Source organism: Podarcis filfolensis (genome assembly GCF_964270895.1).
Source record: "Podarcis filfolensis genome assembly, chromosome: 3".
In the NCBI taxonomy this organism is placed as follows: domain Eukaryota; kingdom Metazoa; phylum Chordata; class Lepidosauria; order Squamata; family Lacertidae; genus Podarcis; species Podarcis filfolensis.
Window position 1 is genome coordinate 80,596,331 of NC_139606.1, and position 24,328 is coordinate 80,620,658.

The following is a 24,328-nucleotide window of genomic DNA, read 5'->3' on the forward strand; positions in this document are numbered from 1 at the left end:
TCATAGCTAGGGGTGGATTTAACCCCTCTGTGTACTGTTACCACCTGGCAAAAACAGCCCCCAATACTGCAACTAACTTTGAAAACAGCTTTTTACTGGTGCAAATGGAAGGGTTAACTCTTCCCTTTCCTGCTGTAGTCTCCATAAAGATCATCCCACTTTTTAAAATCTTGGGGAAGGAAGCAATGAGAATCTGTACTGCGTGAGCTCTTGATAGCAGGAGAGTGAGATTATCACAACCACTCTTATTTTGGCCTCTGTTACTGTTGGCAAGCAACCCCCCAGATGGTTGGGTCAAGAGACAATGCAGCTCTCAAGCATTAAAAGTTCCTTACGCTTGCTACAGAAGGCTTTGGTAAAGGATTTCATTCTGACCAGAAGATTAGGTACTAGAATGTAGAACAAGATTGACCGTGCAGAAATAAGCAAAGCGATGCAAGCAAAACAAGTTAAGACTTAACTTACATACAATTTATTATCTTGACAATAGCCAGCTACTATTTTCTAAATTTGTCAGAATGCCTATACCTACCTTTCTTGGGTCGACTGAACAGCCCACAAGTAACAACAATTGCGAGGATCATTTTCAGGTTCTTGAAAAGTAACAGTGTACACAGGAATTCTACCTCCTTCTAACTGGGAGTGGTATCTAAATGGGTAGAGGAGAAAGGTAGGTGGATAAAACTGTAAATCCGTTGATTGTTATGCATTTAGTAATTTAACCGCTTTTTGTTTTGTATTGAATATGCATCTAACTGATGTACTTTTATTCCATAATCCAATATTTTATGATCAGTACACAAACTATCAACACATCCATTCAGTTTATTTCATTAATGAAACACTGCGCTTTTCAGATACATATACTCACTCTTTCTTCAAGCTTTTCATATTCCACAGTGAGAGATATCCATCAGAAAACCCCACAACTAACTGGTTGCTCCTGTGTATGTATGAAAGAGTAGTCACAGGAGTTCCTGATGGGTTCAATAACTGGAAACAAAGATGGCGACCTTTCCTTGTTATAGCTTCCCTTATTTGGGGGATTTCAGGAGGGATTCCAGTGATGACTTCTAGATCTGTATATGAAAGTATGCAACACAAACACACAATGCCATGCTTTAAAGTAGCTAGCCTTTAAAATGTTGGTTCAGAGTGTCAAGCAGCCACTACACAATTAGTTCAATTGAGGAATGTACATGTGAAAAGTTCCCTATCCCATTAGTTTTCATTCATACTGTATTATTTATTTTGTTTTTCATTTGTCAGAACTGTATTTATTCATTAGTTCATTTGCTTTTCCATATATTTCAAATTGAAGATCCAGCCATTATTATATATAGTCTAACTCGAGATGCATACCTCTACTTAGTTTTTCTTAATATACGGACAGTTTTTGATAATTTGTGCACATCAATACACTGTTTCCTACTCCAATATCTGAATAAGCACATACCACAAACTGAAGGTTCACAATATAACAATCCCAAAATAAACTTTTAGCTAGGTTCTTGAAAAAAACAAGGAGGTCACTGTATTGTGCCCCCTAATTTTGGCATAGGTTTCAGCAGCAGCAAAAAGTGTTTGCTTAGTAAGCCAACCAAAATTTGTGGAAATTCCTCCCCATGAATGCAAAAGAAGATTCCCAGGTGCTTTCAGTGCCAACAAAGGTTATACATGCTTTAGATGAACTTCAAGTCAGTCGTAGTCTGACTTGACTATTCTACTGCAGACAAAACTGAAAGCCTAAATCCATTCATCCAAACATCTAGCCTAGAGAACATCCACCATCCATGGCAACTGCAGTGAAATTACCAAAACCTCAGGTTTTCTATAGCCCAAAAAGATATGCACTTTATAGGTTGACAGATCAAAGCCAGCCATCCTATTGTAGATCAGCAGAGACTGAACTGTAGCAATACAGGCATACTGTACTTCCTAGCCCACTTATCACTGGAAGTTGTATTTACTAAAATATGTGAAATGGCACACACATTGTGATCAGATGCTAAGGCATGGTATGTTTTAACCATTATTTAAGCAATCCAAAAGTCATCTCATATATTAAAAAACTAGTCATGTATTGCTTCTCCAAAGCTTGGCTCCCCCCACCCCCAGTGTCTCTGCAGCTTGGCAAACATCTGCAGCAAGATCGCCAAACAAATGAAAGTTAAGCAAGATTGCTGGATCTGGATATTATACAAAATTATGGTTTAAATAATTCATGGTTTGCAAGCCAACAACAAAACATAACTTAACATCACAATTTGGTGCCAGAAAACCAACTATATTTAGATTGATTGGCTGAATTTGGACATTCAAAGTAACTGCTTTGGCTGGACATACCATGGATTGTGTGAAAATCAGGTCACTATCTAGGAAACTTAACTCTTGTTTTTCAATAATCAAGCAATATTACAAGGAAAAATTAATTGAATTTACCAGATGCCTCTATTTCATTCTGGCTACATGATAAGTCATCCAGACATAGATCAATCAGGAGGACATGCCCAACATCTGTAACCACAGCAGCCACACCGAACAGCCACCTGAGACTCTGGTGCAAGTGCTGCGTTGTCAAGCTGGCTCCTCCATGGTTAATTATGGGTTCAATGGCAGTAACCTAGGAAAAAACCGAGTATTACTTAAGATATTTGACAAATTGCAAGGTAAGCAACATGAATTCCATTTAGTTTTTGTATTTAGTCCAGCTCTACCACCCAGCATTGAAATCCTAGGTATAAGGATTTGGTCATGGCTCCATTCATATTTGGCATTCCCAGAATTATTAACTTTATTCCCCCCCCCATTTTATTACATTTATATCCCCTCTTTCCTCCAAGGAGTTCAAGGCAGCAAACATGGTTCTTGCTCTCCCAATTTTATTCCCACAACCACCCTGTGCTGAGAGACAGTGACTGGTCGAAGGTCACCCAGTGAGCTTCATGACCAACCAGGGATCTGAAACCTGGCCTCCCAGGTCCTAGTCTAACACCCTAACCACTACACTCCACTGGCTCTTTTTGTTATTCATACTAAGGATTTTTGCCCAGTATCTGGGTATTATTGAATTGTTCCATCTCTCATGTCAAGCAGAGGATGCAACTTCAGCCACAGATACATTAATAAGTCCTGGAAAACAATTTAAATAAGTTTTTTAGTTTTTCAATAAAAATGTGTTATTGGTCAGGTAAGTAGTTATATTAAGTACTAAATTTTTTAAAGCTTTTAACTCTGGCCAACTTTTAAAAGGTATTCATGCTATGAGACTTTATTACCATCCTAGGTTATTGTCTGAACTATTATATGCACCTTTTCAGTTAGCAGAAGAAAAGCTGTCTTCAAAGGAAAGAAAGTTTTCCTGAGTTCCAAATAATTTTTGAAGCTAATGAGATTTGATGCACTGTTAAAACACAAGCCATTGTGCTACAGAGAACTCTTTTTGGACAGAACACAATTGCTCATTGAAATGCCTCACAAATTCAACACTATCTGGACTCTGCTTGTCTTTGAAGACCTGAATTAACCCCCCTCCCTTAAAAAATAAAAGCTTCCTGATGTTGGAGCACAGAACTCTGCATAAAAGCTTGGACATTTCTTCACAAAAACATTTCTATTTAAAAGCCTTTACATACAACTGCTGCTTTAAAAGATAAAACCAAGGAACATAAAAGACCAGAATAAACATTTTTACACTTGTGAGAACTGTAGCCTTTATTCTATTTTATTAAGATTATTCAGAGGCCCTCAAAGTGGGATTAAGACCATGTCTCTGGCTCATTGTAGAAAAAGTGCAGAGATCTCACATTTGAAAGTGAGATCTCCATGTCCTTGCATGCAAGATCCCATCCCAACAAGACAAACTATTTGAGAATTACTTGGATTCAGGGGAGAACATTATACTGCCACAAAGAAAATGTATCCTCAAAGTAATACTGAGCTATTATTTAAGGTTATTCAGCAGAAAAGTACATTTCATACTCACTGGTGTTCTCCAGCATTTTAAAACCTGACAAATGCTGGAGATATGACAGATTTCAAGTGACAGCAGCAAGCACTAAAAATGGATTCTTTTAGGATACTGAGTAGATCAGGTCATTATAAAATATTGCAGCCCACTGAACCATGGATTAAGAGTATAATTAGAGTCACAGAATGATGACGACACAAATGCTTAGGATCAAGCAAAAAGTCTGAAAATTATTATTGACAAATATGGCTAAAATTCTGAGCACTCGGGCCTAGAGATTGCCGCCAAGAGATATTTACTTCCATTCCACAAGGAGGTTAAAACAGATTACTGTAATCAATAAATTTACAAGTTTGCACTCTGACTTCTATCAATTCTTCCCGAGCCTCAAATCAAAAATATTTGGATGTGCCTGGAGATAAGAATTCACCCCATTTGACTATTTGGCTTCATATTTTTAAAACCCCTCTGAATACTCTTTATTAACACCTTCCCAGTCCTTAAATTTATACTGATCTCCTTGAACATACACTTGAATAATGAGCTTAAAAGAAATTTGGTCCAGAAAAATCTCCAAAGAACTATGATATGCCACTCAAAGTCTGGCTTGCAGTTCTGAGAATTAAGGAGAAATCACAAACAAAATTCATGTAATATCAAAATGAAGCACGGTACATTTTTGCAGATTAGAGATACACAACCATGACTCTCTTGTAAGTGGCTGTGGAAATGGAAAATACCATGTGCCTGCAGATGTTTGCTTACTATCTGCAACAGGAACTTCCAGGCTCCAAGCCTTCAGCATCAACTCTATGGACACAATTGACCTAAATATATTTGTTCTAGAAGCTCAAGAGCCAAGAATGCCAAATATTTTAATGATCAGGTTTAATACAAATTTGGACTGCAGATACACCAGAGAACAGCTCACCACTTGAATTTTGTTTTCCATTGCCATATGTTAATGCTTCTCTGCTCATAAATTTTTACTTTCGTCTCTGAACCCAAATATTATCTAAACTAAGTATATAGAAAACAGTGCATATAAGATATTTTACCTGTGGCATAAGTTAAGAGAACATTGTTTATGCAGGTAATCCCAAACCCAGGGCAATAGATAGCATTCTCATTTTGAACAGGCCATACAAATAAAGCAATGCAGTACCAAGGATATACTGGGTTGCATCCAACCTAGTACAACTATGAGGAAGTCTCATGCTCGGGAATTTTTCAATGCCTATCCACACCGCATAGCAGCGTCCCAAAGAACCTCTCCTTAGGGAAAGCATGAGAGTTGCTATGAACTTAGGAAGTTCCTTAATACAGAGTAAGGTCATCTATCCAAACAGTTCAGTATTGCCTATACTGACTGGAAGCAACACCACAGGGTTTCAGACAGGGTTATCTCCAGTCCTACCTGGAGATGTCAAGAGAATCAACCTGGGACCTTCTGCATCCAAAGCAGATGCTGTACCACAGAGCTACAGTTCTTCCTTTAAAAGATGGGAGAATCACCCCAATTCAAGTATAAGGCTGCATTCAATTCTGGGTGATTCTTTCCTCCTCCAGCAGGCCCCACAACCCATTCCATGTTTTTGCAGATAGTCCCCCTGCCCATCAGTACAGTCTTTTTAGGGTCTAAAATGGAATGTAGCAGCAGCAATGGGAAATAATTCCCAAGTGTGACAGATTGCTGTGCTGACATCGGAATGGATGCAACTCACTATTTTGACAATACTACTGTTGATAGGCAAAAAAGAAGCAAGGAACACTCCAGATACCGGAAACAGAGTTTATCATATGTTTTTAACATGTTTTTAACATTTCTCACATCCAAGATATGTGATATAACTCTTGTTCACTGAGAATTGTTGTTAAAAATGTGACCACAAGGAAGCAATTTTCCAAAGTACAATGATCTTAAAATAAGCTACTGTTCTACTAACTTCTTCCTCTTTTTTGTGTTTATCAGTTGTGCCATCCCAGTTTTCAATATGCTTGATAGGCAGTAGGAAAGTTAGAGCAGCAGAAAATAAACCCAAAACAAATCTGAACTCTTTCAAACTGACTGAAAAATAAGTTCAAGATGCCAAAGTGGCAAATGGTTGGCTTCACACACAAAAAGCACTTTTGTCTTCTGTGAAGATGAGAACATACAGCAGAGAATGCCCATCAATACAAATATCCCAGGAGTGTCTACACACCTTTTAACAACATTTTAGCCTCCCTACTTCTGCAAAGCATCTGCCTCCTCTTATTCCATCTGCCTCAAAACTATGTTCCACCAAGAGCTGCATTTCCAGTTTCACTAAGCGCTTGGCCTTCTTAATGCCCTCATCCTTGATACTACTATACTCATGCAATTGATTTCACAAATCCTATTAAAGGATCTTAAACTGCCTTTCACTTGCTGAGAAAAGGGGGAGTTTGTCTAATCACTATGAAGATAAGACCTGGATTTCAGTTTTAAAGGGTATCACTAATATGTAGGGGAGAATTTGGTTTGACTGATGCCAACAGCAAGAATCAAAATATAATATCTAAAGTATACAACAAAGCAAAAATCTTGATTTTTATATTTAAAGCCATGTATGTACCCTTCCAGGAAGAACAACTGCTTTGACGACTCTTGATATTCCAAGGTCATACAAACACAGAACACTTCCTTCTGCTTCTTCCAAGCCAATTAGTAGTCCAGTTCTTTTTTGCCAGGAAAACTCTTTCACTGCAAGGATAGTGGGAGGCTGTTCAGTCACTCCACTAAAATGGTATGCAGACAGCCGTTCTCCAGTGACTGGGTTTACTACCTCAAGCTGAGGCCCACAAGCCAAGCAGGCCAGTCCACTTCGTCCTAGAAAAAAACAGAAGAAATATACATAAGTAACAGGTAATGTGTGGAGGCATTATTGTAAACCTAGGATCTGGAAAGAAGGGCTGAAGAAGAAAAGTATCTTTCCTAATAAACATAGTGAAAAATAATGCATACATTGCATCTGCGGATGAAAGCTATATACAATTATTATTATTATTATTATTATTATTATTAAGCATCTTTGTATGGTATTTCAAATGTTTCTTGATACATTAAAAAAACATCTTCCTGAATAAACACAAGAAACTGTAATACAAGCATACCTAGCCAGTTTCCATCTTACTACCTATGACAGCATTTCCAAAGAGTTGGGACACTCTGCAGAGAAACATCCATGCATATTTACAAAAATATATGCAACACTGCACACAAGCACAGTTGCTTCCCAAGGGACCACTGTACTAGCCCTGAAGTTAAAGAGGACAATGGGACTAAAAATAAGAAAGGGGCCAAATTACAAGCAAAAACTTAGAAACAAATGTCTTTTGCCTGGACACAAAAACTCAGTTCCAGGCTTATACTGACTCAGGTATATGGGAAACACAATGCCAATGAATATTAAAGGGGAGAAAATGAGTTCTGATTCTAGATCTACTCCTAGCAAGTGCATACACTTTCAGTCAATGAAAACCCTTCATACTGAAAACTTCAGTGAACAGCCAAGCCGCCTTAACTACAGTTTATCTGTTCTGAAGTACAACATGGATTTTTCTGAAGATTACTGCATTTAACATCTCAGTCGGTAGAGCATGAGACTCGTGGGTTTGAGCCCCACATTGAGCAAAAGATTCCTGCATTGCAGGAAACTTGTCACCTTGAGTTAAGATGAACCAATGCAAATAATCCAGGATAGGAGTGATTTGTTCTCCTCTTCACATGAGTTTGGTTGTGGGTTCTGATAAACTGTTCCCTACATGGACCCAATTTGTTTTCCCCAGTTAAGGGCATTCTTCTTTGCTCTAGTGATCATATTACTGACTATGCATTTATACATTAGAACATACATTTAATATTCCTAACAGATAAGAAATGAATTCTCAAAGTTTTACCTCCAGTGAATTTCCCATGAAGTACCGAATCTATCATTATTTCATCTTCCCCAAGAGCTTGTATAGTCACTTCTGGAAATTGCAGCAGGCTGCTGGTTACTTGAGCTGTTAGGTCTCGCATGCTTCACTGTAGAGACACAATAAGAAGTTTATTCAGCAAGCAGACTGTTCCAGTAAGTTATTACAGCTACTACAATACTCATGGTCTAAGGGAACTCAAATTCTGCAGTCAAAATAATTGCTTTTTCTGCGTAATTTACTCCTTTTCAATTATCCTTATCTGTAAATACCAGAATTTTCTAGCAAAGCCTAGAGGAAGTAAAGGATATTAATCATAGGTAATAACCAATGTTACTCACACTCAGAGGAGACCTACTGAAATCAAATGATTTAACTGACTTAGCATTAGATATCACCCTTAACTTTAGAAGATGGTAATCTGCAGGGATTACAGATGAGAGTCAATAATAATGGATCTATACCTGGTTCCAAAGTATATCTTATCTTATGTAACAAACACATTTCCCACAAATTGTAAACTTTCATCAGTAGCCAAGAATCAAGTTTACTAATCACTAGTATTACTAAGGTTCACTAAAATAAATGTCAACAGCTTCAATCTGTCATTGCCTATGCCAAACACTGAATGTGTAAGACACACAGGTAGCACACACAACCTTAAAAAGGTAAAGGTAAAGGATCCCTGACAGTTAAGTCCAGTCGCAGACGACTCTGGGGTTGCGGCGCTCATCTCACTTTACAGGCCGAGGGAGCTGGTGTTTGTCCGCAGACAGTTTTTCCGGGTCATGTGGCCAACATGACTAAGCCGCTTCTGGTGAAACCAGAGCAGCGCACGGAAACACCGTTTACCTTCCTGCTGGAGCGATACCTATTTATCTACTTGTACTTTTTGGTGTGCTTTCGAACTGCTAGGTTGACAGGAGCTGGGATTTAGCAACGGGAGCTCACCCCGTCGTGGGGATTCAAACCGCCGACCTTCTGATCGGCAAGCCCAAAAGGCTCAGTGGTTTAGAGCACAGTACCACCCGCGTCCCTTACTGATACTGATTTGGGAGGAGGGAAAAGATAGGGAAACTAGAGCAAGAACAACAATTAAGTGTTAGGATATTTCCATTCCACCTTAAAAGGGAGCAGGCTTTGTGAGTCACAGAGTCTGCGTATTTCCTGTTCACAGGAAGTTTATGTTTTGTCTTTGCTTTCGTTTCACTCTGTCTCTATGCCTGAGCAGACCGAAGCAGGCAGTCATGTTTTTTCTTTGTTCTGACCAATGCTGAATAAACTTGGAAAAATGCTTTCCTGCTGTGCATCTTTCGCTGTGCATTATCTGCTGATAGAGCGTGCATCAGTTCTAGAATGTGGCAAGCTATTTTCTGGAGCTCGTGTCACTAATTGCTGATACTGCGTGTCTACGGGAGATCGATGGACGTCCGGAGACGACGTGGGGGCCATGATGGGCTTTATCTCCCTGGCAGTATCCCAACATTAAGATGGTTTCCCACCTCTTTTTATAACCACAGGGGTTTTTTTAAATACCACATTGACTTGCAAAGTTACAGCAAGAAGCAAAGTAAGCTGGGGGAGAGAGAGAAAAGATGGAAGGACATTTGCTATGATTTCTCATCACTTTAGTTCTCCTACAACAACTTTTTAAAAAAATATGTGCACATTGTATGTAAATAAGAGACACTTAATACACATTGTTTACATATTCATTGGCATAGAATTACTGCTATCCTGACAGTGGCCTCGTTGCTTCACTTTTTTTCTAAAATACTGTTCATTGACTGTGTGGAAGCTGCATTCTTTAAATCATGTCTACTCAGAAGTAAATCCCATTAAATTCAATGGAGCTCTTCCTCTGATAAGTGGAGCTATGATTGCAGCCTTAATCTGCTTCCTACTGTGAATTTCAAAGATCGATAGAAGGAATAATTCATTATTGTTATTTTCACATGAAAAAGTGACCTCTTTTGTTAACTGCTGACTTTGTGCCTGTACCTCAGTTGAAGTCTGAGGATACCAAGCTGTAAAACAAAATCATGCTTACTGAGAACATTCTGAAACATACATTAGTTTAGGCACTGTTTCAGCAGATACACATAGAACAAATTTCTGTATAAAATGTGCATTTATGAAATAAAGAGCTGCATTACAAAAATGGTTTATAAAAGGGGCATTACACTGGTACTGGAGCGCCTGTTAAATGTTGAATATACCCAGAGGAATTCATATAACCTAAAAAAGAAAGAGCAAAATATCAACAGGGTACTAAACTATCACTCCCTGATATCTGGGTGAGGGGGAGCCGGAACTAAATTTATGCCGAACTGTAAAATCAAGTTAGCAAGGCTGCAAGCCCGACCCCCGCTTTCCGGGGAGAATCCCCATTGAATTCAATTGGAATTACTGCTGAGCAGGCATGGATAGGCTTGCTGCAATAGGTGGCTTTGTGATGGCCCATTAGCTACTTCATTCACTTTGTCTTTAAGCTGTCACAAGAGTTTGTTCTTGCTACAACTGATAAATAGGGATACCCCTCTGAAAAGTCATTAATTTTGAAGTCAAACAGATAGGGAAGAGTTGTAAATATCTACAAATGCACATCCATCAAGCTCTGTGATACATATAAAAGATTATGTATACTTCTACATCAACAGACAACAAAATGAAATATACTTGTGTAAAATGAACCAATTGCAGCATAACAAAGGCAAGGTAAAAATTAAAGGACCCCTGGACGGCTAAGTCCAGTCAAAGGCAACTATGGGGTGTGGCGCTCATCTCGCTTTTCAGGCTGAAAGAGCCAGGGTTTGTCCAAAGACAGCTTTCTGGATCATGTGACCAGCATGACTAAACTGCTTCTGGCGCAACTGAACACCATGACAGAAGCCAGAGCACACGGAAACACTGTTTACTGTCCCATCACATCGGTACGTATTTATCTACTTGCATTGATATACTTTTGAACTGCTAGGTTGGCAGAAGCTGGGACAGAGCAACGGAAGCTCACCCCATCACATGGATTTGAATTGCCAACCCTTCCATAGGCAAGCCCAAGAGCAGGGGTTCTCAAACTAAGGTTCGCGGGCCGAATGCAGCCTGCCAGGGTCCTAAAGCAAAGCCATTGAGGAGGAGACTCAACACGCTTTGGAGAGCTTGTGCCGCGGTGCCTTTAAGCAGAGCAGGCGGGAGGGAAAGAGGCAGGTCAGGATTTCCCCCTCCTGGCCCTGCCCTGCCTTGCCATCCGACCTGTCCCTCCCCACGTGCGTCCGCCTCCCTCGATCCCCAGCCACCATGTTGTTCGCTTGCGCCCTGTGGTCCGCCGCCCTCTCCGCGGTGGCACACTGCCTGATCCAGCCCCGGCCGCTGTTGTCCTTACAGCCCAGCTCGGCAGCCCCAGCTGCCGCCTCCTCTGGCCAGGCTCGCCCTCCATCTCCTGCGCCTGTGGCAGCCTCCACACAGATGGTGAGTTACGAGCAGAGGACAGGGGAAGGGGGAAGAAGGTCACTCACAAGGAACGCAGAGCTCTGGGGCTTACTCTCAAGGAAGCCCCCCTTGGGGCCGCTGGGGATCGCATCCAAGGAAAAAGATGGCCGCCATCATCATAGGGAGTTTTTGTCCTGGGAAAAGTGCTTGGGGGCTGGGCTGCGATCCAAGGTGTGCTTGCTTGCCAGAATCCCCCTCGGCATCAGGTTGCTCGCAAGTAAACGTCTGCCTGCCATCCAAGAGGAGCCCACGTGGACACAAGCTTTGGGGGGGGGGGGAATGGGTATGGGTTCATCCGAATCCACCACCCCCCCGAAGCGGGACAGAACAGTTACTTAATTTCCATCCCACATTTTTTCTCCCAGAAGCTCAAGGTCTGTGGTTTTCACCATCCGCATTTATTCCCCACAACCCGCAATGAGACACATTTAAATCAAGCAGACTCAATAATTTCTATGCATCTCTCCCCTCTGAGACATATCTTAACCTCAGGAACCATGCACTCAAAATTGCAACCATCTTTGGAAGCACCTATGTCTGTGAACAGACTTTTTCCCGAATGAAACATCTGAAATCTCCAACAAGATCCAGACTAACTGGTGAACGAACACTTGCATCACTTGCTATGACTAGCAGTGACAAATATGGAACCGGATATTGACCATCTCATTAGCCAACATCAGGCCCATACTTCCTATTGAAATACTTATAAGTTTATGTTGATTAAAATTGTTCTTCATTTTAAATATTGTATTGTTTTTCCTGTTTTTGTGGACTACAAACAAAATATGTACAGTGTGCTATAGGAATTTGTTCATATTTTTTTCCAACTACAGTATAGTCTGGCCCCCAACAGTGTCTGAGGGACAGTGAACCAGCCCCATTTAAAAAGTTTGAAGACCCCTGCAGAAGAGGATAAGTGGTTTAGACCACAGCACCACCCACGTCCCACACAACAAAGAACAGCTGATGAATGCATGAATGAGTACTGGAATGGATTAAGGCATATTCATACATCCCTACTAGTAGATCTAGGTATGACACAGAACTAGTTACCACGCTGCTGGTGGTCTGTGATACAGTATTAAGTGTACTACTGTGGCTAGGAGTGCCTTCTACCAGCTTTGTCTGTTCACTAGTTATGACCATTCCTGGACAGGGATAGTATGACCACAGTAGACCAGGTGCTGCCGATAATCTCAAAACTAAATTAACGTAATGCACTCTATGTGTGTTTGCGCTTGAGCCTGGTCTGGAACCTCCAGGCTGTGCAGAATGTGGCTGCTAGGCTATTGATAGGATCAGTTAGCCAACAACACGCAACTCCATTGTTAAAACATCTGAACTGGCTGATCTGCTGCCAAGCTAGGGTTAAGATTCTTGTATTAATTAATAAGCAACTTAGGTACAGAGTACATTAGGGACCAGCTGAACCCTAATATCCTAGTTCAATTACTGAGAGCATCTATAGGAGTGTTGCTGGTTGTCCCTTGAGTTGTTGAGGCTCATCTGACGACAACATGAAACAGAGCTTTCAGTGTTATTGGTCTAATATTGTGGAATACTCTGCCAATAGAGATTCAGCAGGCCTCTTCTGTATTCATTTTTAAGCATTTGCTGAAAAATTCTCTATGCTGCCATGCTTATGCAATTAAAGAAAAAAATATTTCTGCTACAGTTAGTCTGTGATTTTTGTTTTATATGGTTTTTATTGTATTTGTTGCACACTGCTGATATTAAATACTTATACAGTGCAACTTCACTTAAAAATAAGCCATTATTTGCATTTTTCTAGAAAGAGTACATACCTATTGATGTATTCCTGAAGTATTTGCACACACTTGCACACACAATTCCAAGGATAGGTAGTAGATAGCTCAATGAATTTGTGACTCGCAAGTTTTCAGCCAAAGTCTTACCAAAGGAACTTTCTTAAGTCAAAAAAGAACTTTAGTGCAGTCCAAATCTAGAATTATATCTTCTACAGGCAACCCACTCTCAAGATGATGAAGTGTCTGATCTATATTACATAGGTTCAAGATGTGGAAGTTAATAGTCCCTCTTTGTCCTGCCCTGGAAGCTGGCTAGATATCCCTTTTTGTTCCCCTGAAAGGTATTAAATCTGGACACACACATATTTATAGAGCAGCAGTACATGGTTGCCAGAATCTATTAACTGCTTTTTCTGGCAATTAAAATATTCTTAGTCTATGAAAGCTCTGTAACTTTATTGTTTAGTATTTGTTCCACTTTAACTGCTTAATATATTGTTGCATTGCTGCTTCTTCAAAAACAAAATGGGATTATGTTTCACAATTTTGCAAACCTTGATAAAACTTTTTTAAAGAGTTCATCAAGCTCTTAATAAGCTTTTGGTCTGGAAGGTCACAAATTGTGCAATAAGCAAGTTGAGCAAAACATGGAAACATAGCCCAAACATACAAAATGTGCATCATCACTCAACGTTTGCAAGCCCAGGAACAGACCTGGTTAGCAGATAAGTTTCCTGGCACCTCAAACATTATAGCCAATTAGATCCTGAATGTGAGCACTAGCACCATCCAGCAACATAGGAACATTTCCTTTACAGAGAGTGAAAAGACTTATCACACTTATAATGGTGTGTGTGTATTATGTGTGAATATAACCTGCAATCTCAGTATTCTTTTTAAACTCAGTTTAAGACTAGAGACTCATTAGATCTACAAGAGAATTATTTACACATGCCAAGTTTTGCAAGTGTTCCGGCACAGGTGCATAGCAGGATCTGATGTGCTCTAGTGAAAACAGACTGAATAGTTTCATTGAGCTCACCGTGACCGCTAATTTTACAGAATGTCCTCAACGGGCATTTGCCTTTACCAGATTAGACCCTGGGGTCTATGCCCTCAATTCTCCACCACCAAAGTTAAGGAGGACATTGTTTTAAGTTTCAGTGACTGCCAAATCTGCATAGCCCAATTACTCCTCCTCCTCCTTCCAAAAGTCAAGATACATTTCTTCTAAGTTTCTGTTTGCTAGTTAACATTATATTAGCTGTAGGAGCAACATGCTATTTAGTTTTTAAAAAATGTGCCGTACAAATGGAGACATTCAATATCATCCAATGTGTCATAAATCAACATGTCTATACATACTGTTTTGTAGTTTTTAAAACAACAACAACTCAATATGGATAGCAAAGGCTTTTTTATTTTAAGCAAACTACTATTAATCTGAAGTTTACAAAAAGTCTACCAATCAGTGGAGAATATTAAAGCCCAAGGCCTGCCAAGCACCCTGCTGCTTTTGGAACACCTGGAATACCTTTGTACAACTAAAGGATATGATAATTAAAAATGTACCAAGATATTCAGAAACTAATTCAAAAACAAAACAATATTCTGAAAGTATGTTGCCAATGGCAAGGACAATAGGAAAGAAAACATTACCACAGTCACTTTTTCACTGTTTTGTATCCTTTTTCCACAGCATGTGAAGTGCATAAGTACAAGCATCAAACATCGCAAATGGAACAAGAATTGGATTTTTAAAAATAACTTTTCTTTACAATGTTTTCCTTAACAGGAAAGCACAAAAAGCTAATCTCTCAATTTTCTTTAAAAGCCATGTACACACTGTCTGCATCTGTGTTTACTAATCAAATGAATTATCTAGATAGGTAGCTCTCCTTCTCAGCACATTAAGGGTACATTTTTGGTCTGTAGGGAAAGGGAAATGTTAGTAAAGTCACACCCACACCTTAAAGCACATGGCTTCCCCCAAAGAATCCTGGGATCTGTCGTTTGTAAAGAGTACTACAAATTGTAGCTCTGTGAGTGGTAAACTAGAGTTTCCAGGCTTTTAGGGGAAAGCCATATGTTTTCAATGTATGGTGTGGATGCAGCTGAAGGCTACAATTTTATCAGTGTTAGACACTCAGATAGATATATAAGCTAGGTGCCAAATTGCTCCCTAAACCAGGGTTACTTGCCAAAACAGAATACCTAGTTGCCATTTTGGGGCCAGACAGCTCAAAAGTCGATTTTTTCAATATGACTTTTTGGTTCCTGAAATTCATTCTGATTGTGCAAAATATAACAGAATTCTACAGGATGTGTTCCTAGTGTGTGAAAACAGTCAAGATCCAAGGATCCCCAGGCATGCACCTCCAAGTGGTGGACCATCCTTGCTCCTGGGCATCTTCACTTGGTCGCAAATGGCCTATACCCATGTGCAAAATGCGCCTGGCAAATTTTGAACGCTTGATTTTATATACATTTACTTGAGCATAAAGACTACTTAACTTTGCAGTACTTCCTTCTCAGTTACACAGGATCCCTAAATGACCAATGTTTAGAGGATCTCTACTTGGAAGGAATGTACATCTAATATAGATCTATTCCTCTCTAACTCTGCTTATGGAAGCAAATCAGGATTTCCCCTTCCATTTTTACATTGACTTGCATGTGAACAGTTATTCAATGTTAAAGAGTAGGATTTTTATCCTGAAGACCACCATCCAGCAGACTGATGGATCACTCATTTGTGGCCTGCACAAATTTCTTCAGGCAACCACCTTCTGAAACAGTTAAACGTTCATTAATTTTCTATTTTTATTTAAGGCATTTATATCTCACTCTTCAGTTCTGGGTAAGTTGTTCTCCTTTGGCAGCTACTTAGTTGTTTCAAAATATTTTAGAGTTGCAGTGGGGAATTAAATTTGATGAATGCCCAGAAAAAATCATGAAATCTGTGGCATTAGGGCTGCTTGCTTTTCTATTCACATTGCAATGGGGTCCATGAGGCATCTATAAATTAACTGTCCATTCTATTAAAATCAATTTTCTGCTTCCCCACCCCAGGGTATTTTTACATCTATTTTGATTCCAATCACGCTGTGTGAAAGACTATTGCAGTGTACAGTGGTACCTCGGGTTACATACGCTTCAGATTACAGACGCTTCAGGTTACAGACTCCGCTAACCCAGAAATAGTACCTCGGGTTAAGAACTTTGCTTCAGGATGAGAACAGAAATTGTGCTCCGGTGGCGCGGCAGCAGTGGGAGGCCCCATTAGCTAAAGTGGTGCTTCAGGTTAAGAACAGACCTCTGGAACGAATTAAGTACTTAACCCAAGGTACCACTGTATTCTATGTGGGGCTGCTTTTAAAAATGGTACAGAAACTGAAGGTAGTTCAAATTACTGGGACTGGACATTTGATTATATTATGGAAGAGTTCTACCAATGCTGATTTTAATCCATAAAGCCCTAAACAGCTTCAGGCAAGGTCACTTGAGATACTGCCTCTTCCTGCATATGCCTAAATCCCCTTCAGGCTCTGCTGCAGGTGCATCCACCAAGTGAAGTGAGGTAAGTGGTTACCAGGCAGAGGGCAGTGGTACCCTTTTACAGAATAGTCTCTCCAAAGTAGCTTGGCTGGGACATTCTCTATCGTCTTTTCAATGCAAGGTCAACACCTTTTTTTTTTCAATCAAGCTTCTTAATTGCATTTTAAAATTGACTTCAAGCTGCTGTGGCTTATCATGGTTTTAATTTGAGTGGCATACCACTTACGCTGTCTCCTATAAAGGAAAGTATTTGCTATCTTATTGCTTTTTGTTGATTAAAATTAGTATTTTTAAAAATATTGTCATAATTGTAAACTACCCAGGGAATATTTACTGATAAGGAGCCATATGTATTTAATAAATGATAAATAAAATAGAATATATTCCAATGCCAGCTAAGGGTGGAAACAGATGACTACCTTACAGGTTCCAAAATCACACCCGCAGTTTCACCCTTCAACTCCAATCCAGGAAGGTTCACCAGGTGCCTTCATTATACACCTTTCGGCACCAGGAAAAAATGCTTCTCCTTAATCAGGCCTTTGGCTAATTAACATTCAATGCCCTTGGGGGAGGGGAAGGGTTATTGGGTTGGTTTTGCTTTTATTTTGTGTTTTTATCTTGTGAACGATCTTAACACCCACACGTATAGGGTGGTATACAAATTTAATTATAGTAATAATAATTATAGTAATAATAATAATAATCTGCCTCGCTCTCTCCCGCAACATATAATGAATACTAACTACCACAACTGAACAATGATGATTTCCAATAGTAAAAACTTCAAACTGCTAAGACATTTTCTGGCTTTCAGACTCAAACTCTTCAGCTGCCATGCTTTCAAAGATGTTTACTACAAAATCTTCTAGGAGATAAGAAAGCTCAACTCAGGAATGGCTGACAATATAAATCATTTTTATTTGCAACTTTAAAAGAACAGGAGACCTAGTCATTAAAGATACCTTAGGTTCTTTTCCACTGGGTTATTACACTTCCCTAAATGAGTCATAAGCAGAGATCCAAGTGCTGGTACAGAAGAAAAACAAGCGGGATGAGGAACACATTTATACAGGAAGCTCATGTAGAGTGGTCATAGTGTTCACTCCATATTGAACTGATTCACAATTTCATCCAGCTAATGAGCTGGCCAAGTATTGCAGGACAACGGGATTCTACATGTTGCACACCTTGTAACTTAAAGGAAACATTTGACTGAAACACACAGTAAGCTGTTTCAGATTGATGCAGATGAAACATTTGAAGTTATGGACATATCTTTGTTGAAGTGAAATACTTATTTTACATTAAAATTGTAAGTGGGGAACTTGTGGCCCTCTAGACATTATTATCCTCCAACTTCCATCTGTTCTAGTCAATGGTCTAATGGTCCAGGATGTTGGGAGTTGTAGTTCAGGAACATTTGGCAGGCCACAGGTTCACCAGCCTTGATTAATAGGCTACTCTAAAAAATAGAAATGTTTCCAGGGCACCTAACAAGTTATATTTTAGTTGTATACACACAATAAAGGTACAGCAGATATGAGCAGAATAGTACAATTTTAAAAAGAAGCCTAGTAAAATAAAATAAAGAGGTATTTGCCCAGCATAGAAAAAGACCAAGTGGGCACTGAATCTACCAGGTCACACACAGGTTGTTTGTTAGGACCAAGAATTAGTATTATTCCCACTATATCAGCAAACATATCTAGAAGTATGCACAATAAGCCCAACCAAGGACCCAACAGTTACACCTGACCAGAGTTAAGTCTGAACTGAAACAATGAAAGCCAATTTTACAGTAAACTCAAGGATAGTAAACAATAAAATAAGGACCCAGTATGCTGATTATTTGGGGTATTATTTTACACCAACCTCTCTATAGTCCTGCCAAATACAGCATGCATGTTTTTAAAACACACCAAGAGACAGGCACTAAAAAGTTACATGGATTTCATGGCAATATTGAACAACATCTACATTGTAGTCAAACATTCACAAGAGAAGACTGTTTATGAAGATGGTTGAAGTTCTCCGCGTAATGCATTCTGGTACTGTATAGTTCTTATTGCACACTGAATTCAAAGCAAGATACCAGTCACCTATACCCATCCATTGATACAATCTGGTTGCCTATGGGATCCATCAGTATCTGCCACTTCTCAAATCTAGATCTCATCCTATCATGCAACTCTAAAATGATGAACTTTTGCACACTAGCTAAGACTCAAGAAACAAAAGAACATACGATAGTTTTCTCTAGTCCCCATTCAGAAATGCCATCTCCAACCTGCAGCCTTGAGGCGATATCCACCCTGACTCAGGATTCTACCACACCATTCCAGCCCAATAACATCATGATTCTATGATGCCGAGTTAGAACCAAGCCCAGGTTATTCCAATAGTACTTACTCCCAAGTAATTAGGGCCTGTAATGGCACGCACGCTTCCTTGCAATCAAGTCTCGCTTTGCACCCAGAATCGGGCTGCCCACGTGCCCTCACCTCAAATTAAAACCACCCAGCCTGCAGAACCAGGAATCGGAAAGCAAATTATAACTCGACGCAATGGCCCTCGAGGGGGGGAAAATGGCTGTTCCTCCACCGTTTCAGTTGTTTGTCACGAACTGTCACATGTTCGCCGTGTTGTAGTTTTAAGAGCGCAGGTTCAAAGCGACAGGACCGCGAGCGGAACACGAACCGGGGAGCCCCCTCGCCTCAGCGGGCAGGGGTCGGGCGGAAGAGCCCCTTCAGGCCGCCGCCGCCCCCGTCCAGCCACGCTCGCTTAAGGCGCTCGACAGCAGCACGCCGCACCCCCCCCCCCGCCTGCAGTTGCCGCCTTGCTTGCCTTCCCCAGCCCGACGGGCCGCCTCGGCGTCCCCGCGCTCGGGAGGGCAAAGGGCGAAGGAGAGGCCTCGCCCCCGTCAGCCTCCGAGGCTGGGCGTGTGCGAGGGAGGCTTCCCCGGCGAAGGCAGGCGCCAGAAGCGCCCGGCAGAGCCATGTGCACCACCCGCAGACGCTTACATAAGCAGCCTGGGGGTGGCCCGCCTCAGGCCGCCCGGCCCAAAACAGGGCCTACCAGCCTGGTCCGCCGCCCGCCCGCCTACCCACCCGCCGGCCTCCCACTTCGCGGGCGGTACCTGCTGCTCAGGCGGGTGTCGCCGCCTCCGCCGCTCGGCCTCCCGTCAGAAAGGCGACATCTCTCTCTCGCACCCGCCGCAGCGGTTGGGGAAGGCCGGCGAACGTGCGCCTCTCCTCGGGCGGGCTCTCTGCGCCGGGCCTGCTCAGTCGCCGGCCGCCGCGCGCGCTCTCGCTCGGTATCTGTCTGCGCAGCAGCAGCCGCCTCGTCGTCGTCGTCGTCCTCTTCCTCCCCCCCACCCGCAATCACTCACCGGCAAGCAGGAGGAGAGCGGGGGGGTGTGGGAGGAGGAAGACTGACCTCTCGCGAGAACAAATCACAGCAGCCGCGGGAATTTTCAAATTCTTGAGCTCTTGCTGTTGTTTCTTTTAATTGTTCGCCTTGCGAAGCCTGACGAAGCAGTAGGAGCGGAAAGCACCCGGGCGCTGCTTTCGCCAAACTACAAGGCCCAGCATGCACCGCTTCGAACGTAGCCGCGGAGGAGACAGTCTCGGGCGTCTTGAAGGCGAGGGTTTTCCTTGAAGGTTTAAAAGGCGGCCGTGGCCTTTCCGTTGGCCATGTGCTCACGTGGGCCACGATCTGACGCATCTTTACTTGGCAATAAGGGCAGCTGTGTACCATAGGAATTACTCTCCTTTTCTTTTAATTCTACAGTATTTCCTTTCTCCCGGCTTCTTTGTTTCTTTTTTTCCTTTTTTGTAGCTGTTTTTAAAAATTATTATTTCCATTAGTTTTCTATATCTTACCGTATTATGATAAAACTTTAATAAAAATCTTAACATACGCAAGGCTTACTCCCAAGTCAGTCCTCCCAGGGCATTATTATATTTACATTAACTTTTGTCAGGTGAGCAGCCCCCAAGTCTCTTGTGAACCCAGCTGCCGTGAAATTTATTTGTTCACACATTCAAGGTAGCGTGAGTTGTATATTGCTGTCCTGTTACATAGGAAAGGCCTACTGTTAATTGCAGTTTTCAGTTGGATGACAAAAATGACATGATTTGGGATGAAAGACAAATGCACAAAAAGATTACCAGTGATAGAATGGATGCCTATTGTACTATATTTTCTTAGTGTTCAACTGCAAACAGAATGCATCATAGTTGTGCATTTCCATCTGCTTACAATTACACATTTATTTTTGTTAATTTTTTTTTGGCTACTAATAACGTTGCAGCAGTGGCTATGTTTGTTAATAAACAATTTCCAAAAATCTTTTCCAACTTTACACAGCATTGTAGGGTTGGAAAGGATCCCGGGAGTCATCTAGTCCAGCACTCTGCAATGCATTAATCCTGCCCACAGCTATCTCTGGGTGGGTTTGAATCATAAAAATGCATTGCTCTGGTGCTGCTGAAGGACTGCCAGAAGCCATTTGAAAATAGCAACCTGTACAGAATGTCTAGCCATTCCCCCACTCTCCAATTCAAAACCTATGTCTCATATGCTATGTAAGTGGAAATCTCCATTGGTAATAACTTTCCTACTGAAGTCTATTACAAGGGCAGCACTGGTAGGTGTGTGAATGTTTTTCTGTTCAGTTAGTCCATGATCACTCCAGAAGTGAAGATTGTAATTGGCATTAGTGCTGTTCTTAGGACCTGGAGTTTTTACCCAGCCCATACTGACTGCCTGTATTGAGTTGTATGCAGTTGCAGTCACATGAAAACCAGGAAGTGATGAGGTCCAAGCTACATATTACATTAACTGCATAATTTGCCTTTTTGTTTCTGATCTTTTCCTTTTACAAAAGAGCTCTGAAGGTGCAAGAACTGGGTTGGAGGAGCAATATGAATGCTTGCCTCTTGTGCTGCAGCCCCTATGAAAATTGCCCCTCAACCCCAGCTAGTATTTGATATTGATGGGAAGCTATTACTGCAAGCTAGTACAGTGGTACTTCAGGTTACAGACGCTTCAGGTTACAGACTCTGATAACCCAGAAATCGTACCTTGGGTTAAGAACTTTGCTTCAGGATGAGAACAGAAATCGTGCTCTGGCAGCGTGATGGAAGTGGGAGGCCCCATTAGCTAAAGTGGTGCTTCAGGTTAAGAACAGTTTCAGGTTAAGAACGGACCTCCGGAATGAATTAAGTACTTAACCCAAGGTACCACTGTATTTGGAGTTGCCATTTAATTTGTTTATCAAATCTTGCATGTGTACTGGGAAATAAGCTTAACTGAATTAAGTGAGATTTACTTTTGTGGGATATCCAGCTTTGTATAACCAAGATGCTTAAGTCTAATTCAGGGGTAGACAACCTAAGGCCTGGGGGCCGGATGCAGCCCAATTGCCTTCTCAATCTAGCCCGCGGATGGTCCGGGAATCAGCGTGTTTTTACATGAGTAGAATGTGTCCTTTTATTTAAAATGAATCTCTGGGTTATTTGTGGGGCATAGGAATTCATTCTTTTTCCCCCTTCTTTTTCTTTTTTCAAAATATAGACCGGCCCACCACATGGTCTGAGGGACGGTGGACCGGCCCACAGCTGGAAAAGGTTGCCGACCCCTGGTCTAATTAATGCACAAAAGGGTTAAAACCATAGTGTAAGCTGTCGTGCCAAGCTTAGCTCGCCTTGGGAAGGGACTAGGTAATCAAGACCTTGTTACCTGAGAAGCTCAACCTGTGAAGAAGCTAAGCTGGAGCATCCAGTTTAGTTGCATGGCTCTCACAAGCCATTCTTGTTTTCCCATAACCAATAATTTAGGAACTTCCACTGCTTTGAAACTAAGCCAAGTTTTACTGTCTGTGCAACTTTCTGAAGCACATGAATCTGACCTTTGAAGAGTTTGTAGGTAAACCATTTTAAACTTAACTAAACGGGTGGTAGGGGAAGAGGGAAATTTTAGAACTTACAAAGGCATATTTTAAAGGTCTAACAGTCTATATTTTCACGTCTTATTTTGCTGCATATTTTGTGATTTTAAATCTTTGCTGGGGTTCTCTCACCAAAGATTATTTGCCCCAAACTTAGATATTGGCCAGGAATTCTTCTTTTGTATAGCAATATAGAGTTGTTAAGGCAGCAGAGAGCATTGTTGGCTGCCCACTCTCCACCTTAGAGCAGATTTATGCCACAAGGTGCCATAGGAAGGCACTGGACATAGTAAAAGATCCATCACATCCTGGTCACTGTCTCTTCGAGCTCCTGCCGTCGGGACAGAGATACAGGACGATGAAGACAAGAACGAGCCGTCTTAAGAACAGCTTCTTCTCCAGAGCGATCTCGGCCCTGAATGGGAAGCCTGGACTTTGAAAGTCATCTAATCTTCCTTGCTGTACTATACTGTATTGTTTTAATTAGTGTTTTTATGGAGCAGTCAAGTAATTTCGTTGTCCCTGAGAGGGGCAATGACGATAAAGATATTATTATTATTATTATTATTATTATTATTATTATTATTAATTTTTTCATTGAACCAACAACTTTCAAGTAAGTGTGCATAAACAGACTTGCCTAAAGTGTAAACTCTAATGCAGCCACCACACTCACTCATATGCTAATGTAACAGAATATTTTACAAACATAAGAATTATAGCACAGGCAGACATATACAACCTAACACATTCATCCATACATACCTAATTATACCTTGTTGATAGGTCAATGTTTTTCATGTATGAAAAACTTCTCCCTCTCTTTGTGTCAAGAAAGAATGCCACAAACCTCTATGCTTCTGTGGAGATATGAGCTAGTATTAATTGTGCGTGTGGCCTTGCCTGCCCCCCAAATGTTACAATCCACTTTCTTGATACAGTATGCGCTTCCTGACAGCATTCATAACCTTTATGCTTTTCAGTAAAACAAAGAACACTTATTAGGCAGTGCACAGTGGAACAGAAAAGCTGCCTTTGCATTCTCTGGATAAAGTAAGTTTGACAGCCATGAATACATTATCTGGAAGCCTTTTGTCCCAGTGTTTTGCCTTACACTGTTCCAGGATAACCATGTTATGTAACCAATTAGAACTTAAATATATACCATTATTTACTTCCTCGGGCAAAGGTAATGACCATTTTAATTTAATGCAGGTCTTGTCATAAAATGATATGTCATATTTAATTTAAACAAGTTTCTCTCCTGTGTTGTACTTTGGCATTTGGGAAGTCTATTTCTAGTGCTCATAAAACAGAAGTCAAAAGGAAAAAGGGGAGAAATACTGTTCCCTTGTTGAAATGCATTCATAAGTAATGAGCACTTTTTTATTATATAATAGTATTCCTCCACAGACCTCACTATATTGTATCAGCTTCTGACACAGATGAGACCACAACTGAGTACTCTGAGCTCCTTCAGTGGGACTTTAGTGTGCTTTTGTTGATTTGTGAGTTGTAAACCACCTTGAATGCCCACCAAGTAAAATGGTGATGCAGAAATGTAAAACAAAGAAACAAAATTATTAATGAGCATTATTAGACCCATGTCTACAAACTAGCCTCCGGTATGTGTTTCAGATTTACAGA

At 40.9% G+C, this 24,328-nt stretch overlaps 1 protein-coding gene and 1 long non-coding RNA gene across 4 annotated transcripts in view; one reads left to right on the top strand and one right to left on the bottom strand.

Annotated features, from left to right (window-relative positions):
• AHCTF1 (AT-hook containing transcription factor 1) overlaps nt 1-20,669 on the bottom strand; it is a 51,826-nt gene extending 31,157 nt beyond the window's left edge. The window contains exons 1-6 of one of the 3 annotated variants that reach the window (XM_083604168.1): nt 19,868-20,669; nt 7,892-8,018; nt 6,568-6,821; nt 2,443-2,623; nt 872-1,079; nt 533-649 (exon numbers count right to left, since the gene is read on the bottom strand). In XM_083604168.1, the coding sequence (XP_083460294.1) occupies nt 533-649; nt 872-1,079; nt 2,443-2,623; nt 6,568-6,821; nt 7,892-8,012 (881 nt within the window). In that variant the 5' untranslated portion in view covers nt 8,013-8,018; nt 19,868-20,669. Of the gene's footprint in view, nt 1-532; nt 650-871; nt 1,080-2,442; nt 2,624-6,567; nt 6,822-7,891; nt 8,019-19,232; nt 19,737-19,867 lie in introns of those variants that run through there. The other 2 variants (XM_083604166.1, XM_083604167.1) reach the window with 2 other exon arrangements.
• Nucleotides 1-24,328, top strand: part of LOC310758314 — an 80,159-nt gene that overhangs the window by 50,828 nt on the left and 5,003 nt on the right. The gene's annotated exons all lie outside the window — the stretch shown is intronic.